The sequence below is a fragment of the Heteronotia binoei genome, chromosome 6, assembly GCF_032191835.1.
Source record: "Heteronotia binoei isolate CCM8104 ecotype False Entrance Well chromosome 6, APGP_CSIRO_Hbin_v1, whole genome shotgun sequence".
Classification (NCBI taxonomy): Eukaryota; Metazoa; Chordata; class Lepidosauria; order Squamata; family Gekkonidae; genus Heteronotia; species Heteronotia binoei.
The window spans coordinates 120,412,414-120,425,080 of record NC_083228.1 but is presented as its reverse complement, the minus strand read 5'-3'; the positions used below and the strand labels follow the sequence as shown (position 1 = coordinate 120,425,080).

At 44.1% G+C, this 12,667-nt stretch overlaps 1 protein-coding gene across 2 annotated transcripts in view; it reads left to right on the top strand.

Annotated features, from left to right (window-relative positions):
* The window catches only part of WDR49 (WD repeat domain 49), a 165,688-nt gene that overhangs the window by 117,317 nt on the left and 35,704 nt on the right, over positions 1-12,667 (top strand). For both annotated transcript variants that reach the window (XM_060242445.1, XM_060242446.1), the window contains 2 exons: positions 2,363-2,563; positions 6,695-6,885. In XM_060242445.1, the coding sequence (XP_060098428.1) occupies positions 2,363-2,563; positions 6,695-6,885 (392 nt within the window). The remainder of the gene's footprint in view (positions 1-2,362; positions 2,564-6,694; positions 6,886-12,667) is intronic.

The window sequence follows — 12,667 nt, the reverse complement described above, 5'->3', positions numbered from 1 at the left end:
AGTCAATTCCAGTCACTAGCAGTAATGGGGTTGGATCCCGAAATCCTTTTTGTTTAGTCCAGTTCCATTCCCCTTACTATTACTGTTTCTGTCTTCCATGGCTTTTGCCTACACCAGTCGCATGATTTCCAGCATATCCTTTGCTAGTGGGCAAAAAGGGAACCCTCTTTCCTTTTTTCATCAGCAGAAAAGCTGGTTGGATCCAATGCATGGTACAGATGATGGGTGTGCAACCTTTTCAGCCAGTGAGCGCCTTTGGAATTCTGACATGGCTGCCACTAGTGGCAGATTGAACCACAAAATGTCTGTCACAAGAGGCAGAGTCACCCATAAAATCTCAGAGAAGGAAGTCAGGCATAGTGCTAAAAGTAACTTCTCAACATTTATTATTTATTTATTTATTTATTTATATTGGGATTTATACCCCGCCCTTCGCACCGAAGTGTCTCAGGGCGGCTTACAACATGATAATTCAAATACTACAATTTAAAACACTTACAAGTAAAATTAAAACCATAAATTAATAAAAGCAAGATAGATAAAAACCAGAAGCTCTGTTTAACACAATCCTTTTAAAAATGATATTGTTTATTAATATTTTCTTGAATACACACAGCTTATCTGAACAGCTGAGATCTTCAGTGGCCAGTCAGAAGCCCCGCTGGACAAAAGCCTCACCAGCCCCCACCCACTTTCTAAAAATACTTGGTGGGCAGCAAGAAAGATGTTGATGGGCACCGTGGCAGAGCCCACTAGTCTAGATGAACCAGAATAATTCGGTCTCTCAGGTTCAGGATTTGCATGATACATGGTGATGGCCGTGTGTGTAAATGTCGTTCAAAGGTGATACTTCCTGTTCAGTGAGGACAATAAAACAGAAATCTAGTGACATCTTTAAGACTAACAACATTTACTCCATTATAAACTCAGTGGTGTTTATACTCATTACTCAGTGGTGAATCATACCTTTTCTTCAGATGCATTTCTTTGAAGAAAAGAACTCTAAATCCCAAAAGCTGATGCTGGAATAAATGTTGTTAGCCTTTAAGGTGCCACAAGACTTCTGTTTTATGCTGATGTAACAGACTGGCATGACTCCTTTTCTGAAATGATAGTCATCGAGGATAGCTTGTCAACGGCTCTTGGTTATGAGGCTTCCTTTGAACAATCAGCCTCTGAATTGCTGTTGGATTAAAAATAGGAGAAGTCAGTTGTCTTTGTGCCTTATTTGTGGGCTTCCTGGAAGCATCTTGCTTGCCTCTGAGGGAAACAGGATGGATCTCTGTGTGATCCAGCAGAGCTCTTCTTGTATATCATGTCATGTGTGGGTGGGGTTGATAACCCAGGTCTTTTCCATTCACTTTCTCATTGTGAAGGCAGTATTTGAATAGGAAAGAGCAATCTAAGTGACCTTGCCCTCATAATTTGCACACACACTGCAGACTTGTCAGACAACAGGGGAGTGTAGCTATGGATATATGCAATGGAGATTATCAGGGTTTTTTTGGTAGAAAAATTCCAGCAGGAGCTCATTTGCATATTAGGTCACACCCTCTGACACCAAGCCAGCTGTAACTGTGTTCCTGTGCATTCCTGCTTTTAAAAAAGCTCTGGAGATTATAGTGCATGGAGACTAGGGAGGGTGGAGTGTGGGGATGGGAGAGACCTCAGTGGTGTATAATACCATGCAGCCCACCTTCCAAAAGCTCCCATTTCTCCAGGGGATCTGAACTTTGTTTTCTGGAGGTTGGTTGCAATTTCAGGATGAGCTTGTGCCTAATGTGAATTACATGAAGATGTCTTAGCTTGACATCAGTTGATTGATATTACAGAACAGAATGGCTCTATGAAAAATCACTTCTGTGTGAAATGTGATCCATTGGTCGACAGGCATGTAAGGAGAAGAAAGAAGCCTTTGGAGCCTGTATTTTAAGGGAACTGGAAAAGACTGTTACTGTATGTTTCAAATGAAATTTTCTACATAGGAATTGGAATATCTTTAAGAGAATTGGATGAAAATACCCATACTCTGGAACCTACTTCCTTTGGAAATGGATTTTGTACTGTGTATGAGGTATCATTGAAGAACAAACAGAGACTTTTCTATATTGGTTTATAAATTCTTTATTGGTTGTATACACAGTTGTTGCTTTTTCTCCTACCCGGAGGTTGGCACTGCTAATTGGTATAGGCTGTTTCCACTGTATGTGTGTTTCTGTGTTTGGCTGTTTCCCTCTGTGTGTGACTCACCAGCCTGCTTTAGAGTGGCAACATGGCTCCTAGACACATACAAAAAAAAAATGGTTCCCAACTCTCATTCTTTCCCCTGATAACTTTAGGACTTATCTCTTTTGCACTCCAGGACTATTGCCTTTCTTCTACTGAAAACATGGTAACAACCCAGTTGCCACCTGTCATAAGATCATTCCAGCCCCATGAAGACTGTATCACTTATTTGGAAACCTGCACGCGAAACGGTTGCCTTTTCATCCTGTCATCCTCGACGGACTGCAGCGTTGTTTTGAGTGACATTTCTGGTGTACCTTTAGGGACATTTGGACAGGTATGAAGGCTGCTGTTGTGTCCTGTTTATTTGCATTCCTTTTCTCATCATAATTTAAGAATAACCTTTTGTCATGGCTGTCCTTCAGCAATTTTTCACCAGGGGAGAAATATGATTACAAGGTGCCATGTCCTTTGTCCATAAATGTGTGTGTGACTACCCTCATATCCTCCCTTTGAATGTGCTGGAGGCATCATTCAAAATCACAGAGAGGTACAATCTTTCCTCAAAGCACAGACATACAGCTCAAAGAAATAATATTGTGAAGACCATAATTTGTCTAAGTAAACAGACTTGCAAAACTTGAATCCAAAATGGGTGTTCGCATGTGTATATAGTGCTGTCAACTAGCAGCTGGCCCATAGGGCGGGGTATAAATCTGCAGTCTTCTTCTTCTTCAAGGCAAGAGACAAAAATGAGGTACTTTTGCCACTGCCTGCCTCTGCATAGCAACCCAGAACTTCCTTGGTGGTCTCCCATCTGAGGGATGACCCTGCTTAGCTTTTGAGATTGGATGGAATCAGGCCAGCCTGGGTCATCCAGGTCAAGGTGAAAGTGAAATACTGCTGATCTAATATCTGCCTCTTTGACCTTATGCATATCTTGGCTGAGCAGAGGCAGCAATTATTATTGCTATTCAGTGCCGTGACCTGGATAGCCCAGAGACTAACCTGGCTTGTCAGCTCTCAGAAGCATTGGTTGATTGGTTAGTATTTGGATGGAAGGCCACCAGGGAAGTTCAGGGTTGCTACACAGAGGCAGGCAGTGGCAAAACACCTCTCAATGCCTCTTGCATCTCTTGCTTTTAAATTGGCTGTGACACACACACAATTCACATTGTTATATATAAGGGCCTCATAGACCAATTTGGAGCGGCTGTATTATGAGTTTGTTACCAAAGACATTTCTTTTACAGAAGCTTACTATGTCAGCAGATTTGAAGTGTCCTCCTATGCAATAGAAGAGAAATATGTGTCCTATTTGAACTTATTAACAGTCCCCACTCCTATACTTAGCTTTGACAAATGAGTTTCACATGGAGATTATGTTGATTCTGTCTCTGGTGGTGACTCCACATTCCCACCTTTTGCTCTGTGCTCCTTTTTTGCATTTATCTCCATGAGGAATTACAACGGACCCACACATCAGTGGATGTGGCATCACTGAAATCATTCACCTCCCAGACTTTCCTCTTCATGGGGATGGGAGTCTGTTCTGATCACAAGAAAGTCACTGATGGCAGCCTCAGTGCTGTGTAGTGGTCAGACTGTTAGACTAGGAGAAATCCTCCCTCAGCTATGAAGCTCCTTGTGGAACTTGGACCAATCACTTTCTCTGTTTCCCAGTGTAACGTAACTCACAGAGTTTTGGTGAGGACACAACAGAGGAAGAAAGAACTACACCTACCGCTCTAAGATCCTTAGAGGAAGGGTGGGGTAAAAATATACTAGATAGGCACATTCAGGACATGTACTAACAGTTATAAAACATGTCAAGCATACAGAGCACAGAAATAACCTCATTCTTAACTGCAGCTACTTTAATTCCTACAAACGTTACGTCGCTTTGGAGGAAGAAATCCTGAATCACAGCTACTATCCATTCCATGCATGCTTCCTAGTCTTATCTAAAGTATGGAGAACATCTGTAGCATCTAAAACATGAAGAAGCTCCTACTGGTTTCTTCATTGACTTTTTAGGTAACAATGTGAGCTATTTGGATTGCAGAAAGCAGGCAACCAAAAGCCACAGTTCTGTTGATACTGAAGCATGAGTTGAACAGCACACAACTGTACCAGCTCTGTTCTCCAAACAGCCATCAAGGGCTGCCCCACAGAGAATACACAAGAGCAACTAAATGGCTTTTAATTATGTTTCAGAATAATGTGAGGAATACTGTGCCAAGCCCTACCCTTAGGCTTTCCAAACACTGACACTAGAATGATGTAGCCAAGAAATATTTATGTGGAAAAGTATATGATACCAAACACATTGTACTGGCTTGCAAGCTCCAAGTATCAGGTGCCAGAAATCTTTCAGTCCAAAGTCAAGGGTACAGAAGTTAGGCGAGTCCGTGGCATAGTGTCTATTGTACATCCATGCTTAACAGCATCTCTTGGCTGATTTTATAGCCCCATGCCTAAGGGTCATGCTTGCAACCAGTTACTCGGAAGTAATCCTGCAACTATTCATTATTAGGAAACAGCTGACATCAGATCAGGATGCATGCACTTTGCTGTCTTGTCCGTAGCTCTATTTCAGCCTTAGTCTGTGGTGCTCTAAGAATGTAGGTGATACTGGTGGGCTGGGAATGGCCAACAGACATTCACCTGCTGAATCAGGGCTGGAGGGTGTTGGTGGCTCTGTATCAGCTGTTGGCTGTGAATCCTGACCAGCCTGTAGCTCATTTTCCTGCTGGTCAGCTTCTGTTAACTCAAGATGGGCTACAATGGGACTCCTAAGGTGTCCTCCTCTCCTGAAGAGTCCTCACTGCTGCTGAATCCTGGCTGATTCATGACACAAATGAAAGTAACAGGTCAACTAAAAAGGGAAGAGGGGAAGGAGGCAACAATTAATATAGAGATAATTGTACAGCTTGCCTTTGATACATTAAAGATCCCTGAGGAATGAAAAGAGAAAGAACATGATATATTGCACTGCAGCTTCTTGGGGGAAGATGGTAGCATGGGTGAGGTGAGGGCAGTGGCATAGAAGGAAACTGCTTCCCCAAATTTGCCAATGCATGCCTCTGTCTCCTCTTGCTTTCCCCTAGAGCACCTGCTCTACAGTACCTATTACCCTGCCTCTTACAGCTACTAATAAGCTCCCTTGGTTCCCTAGGTTATGCTTTGTATATTGCATATTGCAATATCATGAAATGTTTCTATTTATTTGATTTCCCCCCCTGAAATGTATCAGTCCCTCCTTTTTTTTTTGCTCAGGACAAGGTAATAAAATATGTCTACAACGCTGAAACAAAAAGGATGACTAATAGTACTCTATTGGTACATAGTATAAAATGTTCTTTTTGTCTAACAACTGTTTGGCACTCTAATTCTGGTGAGCCTCTTTGCTGTCCTAGCTTGGCAATAGCAATCATCTGCTTGCCATTCTGTGGGCCTCTGACTCTGACTTTGGTTTTACCATAGAGTTTTCAGCAATTTCTAGAGCTACCCAATGTTATTTCTGGGTTTCCCCTGGAAGTGATGTCATGGCACATGTGATGCCACCATTAAAAAAATTCTTCCACAGCTCCTTGTAGCAGTGGTAGGCACACACATGGCCAGAGAGAGGCCAGAGAGGGAAGGTGTGGATATAATTATAGTATTTAGCAATTTTATGGCCTTCTAAGTGCAGTTTGCACACATTATCACAGCAGTCCTGACAACAGCCCTGTAAGGGAGGCTTGTCCTATTCCAGTTTTACTGATGGGTGACTGACAGTGCCATTCTAAGCATCCTTATAAGTCCAATGACTTTGATGGATTCAAGATGGTGCAACTCTGCTTAGGATGGAACTGCTTATTGAACACATAAAGTTGTCTTTTATGGAATCAGACTCTTGGTCTATCAAAGTATTGTCTACTCAGGCTGGCAGCCGCTCTCCAGGGTCTCAGACAGGGGTCTTTCACATCCACTACTGCCAGATTTTTTAAACTGGAGATGCCAGGGACTGAACCTGGAACCTTCTGTGTTCCAAGCAGATGCTCTTCCACTGAGCCACAGCCCCTCCCCAAACATAATAGCCTCAGTTTAGGGTGGTGTGTGGGGGGGTTGCTTCTAGGGAGAGTTCTGACTTGATTTGACTTTCAAAAGTCTACAGTCTCTATAAAACTCTTCTCCAGCATCCCATTTGAGCGGAATCAGTTTTGTTCCAGTCAGCTTCCTTCACTGTCAAATTTTCACACCCTTCACCTCCTATCTGATCGTTTTAAGTGGAGATGGTGGGTATTGAACCTGGGACCTTCTGCATGCCAAGCAGAAGCTCTACCATTAAGCCACTGTGGCCAGACCCTAATGATACTGTGTCAGAAAAAACTGAAATCAGGACTTTCTGGATTACAACTCATTCTCTTACCTCAAGGGTACATGACACTGCAACATATAGGCTTTATACTCTGTTCCTTTTAAGGAAGGACACTGGAGGATTGGAAATTATGTCCCATCCTTCCCCAAAGGTGAAAACAAGGACCAGGCAGAAGAGAAGAATGACATAAAAGAGAACAGCTCTGTCTCTGTGCCTTTTGTGGAGGAAGAGAAACCTCCTAATATAGTGGAACAAGATGTACCTGTTACAGAGGATAAAGAAGACTTCTCACACACGTAAGTAATTTCTCTAAAAGGTGATTTACTGTGACACTTTTTGAGAGAGTAGGCCATTAAGTATGAGCCATAGTAGTGTTATTATCTTTAGCTTTCTTTCTGGGAATAATATTTTACATTTTTTTTAAAAAAAATCCTATCCTTCCTTAGGGTTGCCAACAACCTGGAGAAAAACAGTCTTGCCCTTTTAATGATGGCTTAGTGCGGTATTATTTACCAGATGATGTTATTCACCTCATGAAAAGCTTCAGTTGCCCATTTTCACACATTCAGCCTCTTTTAAGCAGGCAAGGCATTCCCCCCCCCCCCCGAGGTTGCCGGGAACCCTACTTGTCATCCACGGAGCAGGGTGTGGTTTCCCCTTCTCCACTTCCATTCTCACAGCAACCGGATGAGGTAGGGTAACTGACATAATCACCTCACGAATTTCACCACAGAATGAAATCGTGATATGTCTATTTCCAGTCCAAATCTCTAACTGCTACAACACACTGGCTTTTAAAAACTGGGACTGGCTAAGAAATGAATCTTTTGTCATGACAAAAATGCTGGCATCACTTTTTAAAGGTCCTGAATCAGAAAGCGGAAGGGAGAAAAAAAAGATGGTGGAGAAGATTTGACATGGTAGCACTGCGCTTGTCAAAGGAGGTGGTGTGCTCTTCTCTCAGCACATGTTTAGTTCATAGCTCCAGATATTTTCTTGATGGGCATTAAGGGCTTGGAGACACTTGCTTAAATTTTTACCTGTTGGCTACTTGATACTATCCACATGCTTAGATTGTTAGTTTGTTTACTTCATTTGGTGGTGGAAAGTACTGTCAAGTCATGTTGAAACTGCCCCCTCCCATGGTTTTCAGGGCAGGAGCCAAACAGAGGTGGTTTGCCATTGCCTACCTTTGAGTTGTTGTTGTCATTGTTCAGTCACACAGTCAAGTCTGACTCTTTGCGACCCCATAGACCAAGTCACACCAGGCCCTCCTGTCTTCCATCATCCTCTGAAGTCCACTCAAATTCATGTTATATCAGTAACTACCTTTGAATAGTGACCCTCAACTTCCTTACTGGTTTCCCATCCAAATATGAATCATGGCCAATCCTGATTAGCTTCCAAGGTCTGATGAGACTGGGCTAGCCTGGGCCACCCAAGTCAGAGCTTTCTTCATTTGTACTCTGCCCTTCTGCTCACTGGGAACTCAGAATAGTTTATCTCAGTCTTCTGTCCTTCATTTTAATTCTCACAACAACCCTTTGAGGTAGATTAGGCTGAGAATCTCACTGGATCAGGGTGACTCAGCAGGATTCCTTGGTTAAGTAAGAACTGGGATCTTAGTGCAACATTCCAACCACAACAACACAGGGAAACCCATCCTGCCGGTGCAGGAAACAGAACTTTTATAGCTGGGTGGCAAGCTGCATCTTTGCTTGAGATGGGAGGTGCTAATGCTTATTTGCTTAAGGAGGAACGAACTGCTGCTACCCAAATGCTTCCCTGTGCTTAGTTTGTAAATTGACAGTAGAAAAACACCAAAAGTCTCTAGTCCTCTTTCCCTATAAGAAAACAGTTCTTTAAAAATAAAGGTAAAGGTAGTCCCCCTGTGCAAGCACCAGTCATTTCTGACTCTGGGATAATGTCACATTATGATGTTTTTTATGAGGTGGTTTGCCATTGCCTTCCCCAGTCATCTACACTTTACCTCCGGCAAGTTGGGTACTTATTTTACCGACCTCAGAAGGATAGAAGGCTGAGTCAACCTTGTGCCAGCTACCTGAACCCAGAGCCTCCTTATTGCTCAAGGAAGAATATTACCTGCAAAAAGGCATCTTTCACCCCTTATGGGATGCATATGCCATCTTTAAAAAACACTGCTCCTCCCACTTTGCTTGATGTGTACCAGCTTGGTCCAGAGAAAGGCAGCCAATGAATCTTTCCTCACTGCTTGTCTTCAAGCCAGTTAAAGCTCACCTCCTAAATGTCTGTACAGCAGTGGCTGTTCAGGACAACGGAGAAGGTTCAGGGTCAAACTAGATGATACCACATCCCTGAGCCTGTTATGGGGCCATGGTACCACTTTGCAACCTTGCTAACTTTTCAAAGTGCTGCTGGGGGCTGATTCCGCCAGGGGACTGTGGCACAGGGCAATGAAAGGGTTAGGGTTGCCAAGTCCAATTCAAGAAATATCTGGGGACTTTGGGGGGCGGAGCAAGGAGAAATTAGGGGTGGAGCCAATATCAAGGCTATGACAAGCATAATTGAACTCTAAGGGAGTTCTGGCCATCACATTTAAAAGGACGGCACACCTTTTCAATTCCTTCCTTCCATAGGAAATAATGAAGGATAAGGGCACCTTCTTTTGTGGCTTATAGAATTGGACCCCCTGGTCCAATATTTTTGAAACTTGGGGGGGTATTTTGGGGAGAGGCACTAGATGCTATACTTAAAATTTGGTGCCTCTACCCCAAAAAATAGCCCCCCCCAGCGCCCCAGATACCCACGGATCAATTTTCCATGATTTTCTATGGGAATAAATCTCCACAGGGAATAATAGAGTTCCCAGCAGACATTTCCCTCCCCTCCCCCCGTTTTCTGACGACCTTGAAGCGGGGGGAGGGCCTCAAAACCGGGGGATCCCCTGCCTCCACCTGGGGATTGGCAACCCTAGAAAGGGTCCAGGGACGAGACTGGGCCCCTGTGGTGTTTAGAAAAGTTAAAAACCAGACTCTTAAATCATGCTGTGTCCCTGTGGTGGACTTGTGGACATGGTATGGTCTAATTTTGCCATCAGTTAAAAATATGACAACCCTGCTTGTAGCTGCAGCAGCCTGAATAGCCCTGATCAGCTTGCCAGGGCTTGGGAGCTATGCAGAATCGGCCACAGTTAGGACTTGGATGGGAGACCACCAAGGAAGTCCAGGGTTGCTGTGCAAAGGCAGGCAGTGGCAAATCATCCCCGTTCATCCCTTGCTTTGAAAATCCCATGAGAGCTTGCCATAAACTGGATGTGACCATCATCATCATCCTTATCCTTATCCTCATCTTCCTCCTCCTCTTCTTCTTCCTCCTCCTCTGTCCCATGGTTCCTTAACTCCATGCATTCATTGGCTTGGTGCTGACTGAGATAATGCACAGATGGAGGGGGGAGGGAACTGGGATAATTTATCTGGGATAATTTGTTGGAAATGGGATTATATCTGGTCCCCTCCACGTTTTTTTTTTTTTTTAATGGCTCATGGTTTCCAGCTATGTGAAAAGAGGTTATAAGTTCTTTAGCAATACAGCTGAAAGCTACAGGGCTGCTCATAACACAGCAGCATGATATAAATACATTTTATTACAAATTGTTCTAATTTTGCACTTCCAACACCGAGAAGTGAGAGGTGTGAGGCTGATTCTGAGTGAGCTCATATATTGCAAAATGCATAAATCTTGCATGAGTCTCTGTAATATATACTATCCCAAGCATAAAAACAGTAGAATTAAACTCTGGCTAAGTGCTTCCCCAGTTTTAAATAACTTCCTTGATGTAACATAATGAAGCTTTTGTATTATTAAACATTTTTAATAACCTTGGCCAACAGAATGTAACCTTCACACTCAGACATCACACTCATAAGGATAATCCTGATGACCCGTCTGCAGCGACTGTGGTGCAGTTAGGCAGAGCAAACATCTAGCCTGACCCGCAATGCAGGTTGGGTACCACGGGCCAGTTTCAGGAGCAGTGTTTGCTCTGGGTATTGCCCCACCCTGCCTTCCAAGATCCTAGGGACTGCTTGACACATCTGGGGGATTATTCAGAAACAATGGATTTTTCAAATCCATGTTGGTTTTGCAGCATAAGAACATAAGAGAAGCCATGTTGGATCAGGATGGTGGCCCATCCAGTCCAACACTCTGTGTCACACAGTGGCCAAAAAAATCAAGTGCCAACAGGAGGTCCACCAGTGGGGCTAGAAGCCCTCCCACTGTGCCACCCCCAAGCAGTGAGAATACAGAGCATCACTGCCCCGAACAGAGAGTTCTGACAATACGCTGTGGCTAGTAGCTACTGATGGACCTCTGCTCCATATGCTTATCCAATCCCCTCGTGAAGCTGTCTATGCTTGTAGCCACCGCCACCTCCTGTGGCAGTGAATTCCACGAGTTAATCACCCTTTGGGTGAAGAAGTACTTCCTTTTATCAGTTCTAACCTGAATCCTAGCAAATCCAAGAATGTGAGGAAGCTACTGTCAGGGTTCAGAGGAGCTGTGGGCTGCCATACCCAAATCTTGACCTCTGGGGTACGTTCTCCAAAGAGTTGCCAATTCTGGTTTGGAAATTCCTGGAGATTTGAGGGTGGTGAACATAAGAATCTGCCTTATACTGAGTCAGACCCCTGATCCATTGTGGTCAGTAAGAACATAACAGAAACCATGTTGGATCAGGCCAATGGCCCATCCAGTCCAACACTCTTTCACACAGTGGCCAAAAAACCAGGTGCCATCAGGAGGTCCACTAGAGGGGCCAGGACACTAGAAGCCCTCCCACTGCTGCCCCTCCCAAGCACCAAGAGTACAGAACATCACTGCCCCAGTCACAGAGCTGCATATATACCCTGTGTCTAATAGCCACTGATGGACCTCTGCTCCATATGTTTATCCAAACTCCTCTTGAAGCCATCTGTGCATATAGCTGCCACACTGCCTGTGACAGTGAATTCCATGTGTTACTTTGGTCTGTTCTAACCCAACTGCTTAGCAATTTCATTGAGTGTCCAAAAGTTCTTGTATTCTTGTGTTATCTACCCAGACTGGCAGTGGGTATTAGAGGCGTTTATATCACCTACTACCAGATTTTGGTGCTGGGGAGGGGGCACAGTGGGAGGGCTTCTAGAGTCCTGTCCCCACTGATGGATCTCCTGATGGCACCTGGTTCTTTTGGCCATTGTGTGACACAGAGTATGGCTTCTCTTATGTTCTTATCCTTTTAATTGGAGATGCCAGGGATTGAATTTGGAACATCCTGCATGCCAAGGATATATTCTACCACTGAGCCACTGTCCCTTTCTGGGGAGGACAGAGTTTGAGCAGGAAGCTCAGCAGAGGTATGATGCCACAGAGTCCACTTTCTGAAGCTGCCATTTCCTCCAGGGGAACTGATCCCCATAAACTGGAAGTCAGGTGTGATTCTGGGAGAACTCCAGGCCCAACCTGCAGGATGGCAACCCTAATTCTCCAGGTTAGGATCCACAAGGCCAAATATTAGCTTGAATGAGGATCAAGTACAGCAAAGAGAAGATACTGCTCTGTTGACCAGGCAAGGGCAAAAGACCTTTAAGGGTCAGATCTAACCAATTCTTCTGCCTGGGCAAATAGGATTTCCAGCCTACAGGTGGGACCTGGAGATCTCCCACTTCTGATCTCCAGGTGGCAGAGATCAGCTCCCCTGAAGAAAATGGCTACTTTGAAGAATGGACTCTATGGCATTGTACCATGCTGAGGCCCCTCCCCTCTGCAAACCCCACCCTCTTTCAGATCCACCCCCAAAGTCTCCAAGTATTTTCCAACACAGCCCTGGCAACCCTAATGATGAAGGCTCATTTTCATGAGAACATATAAAGAGCCCTGTTGGATCAGATGAAATATAATACACGGACAGCCCAGTAGTCCATCTAGGATAGGATTTTGTTTCCTACAGTGGTTAACATGATGCCCACTATGATCTGTGATCAAGAACACAAAAAGGCACAGCCTGCACCGAGCAGCTGGAATTCAGACATATTCTAGTTCTGTGGTTTCCAGTAT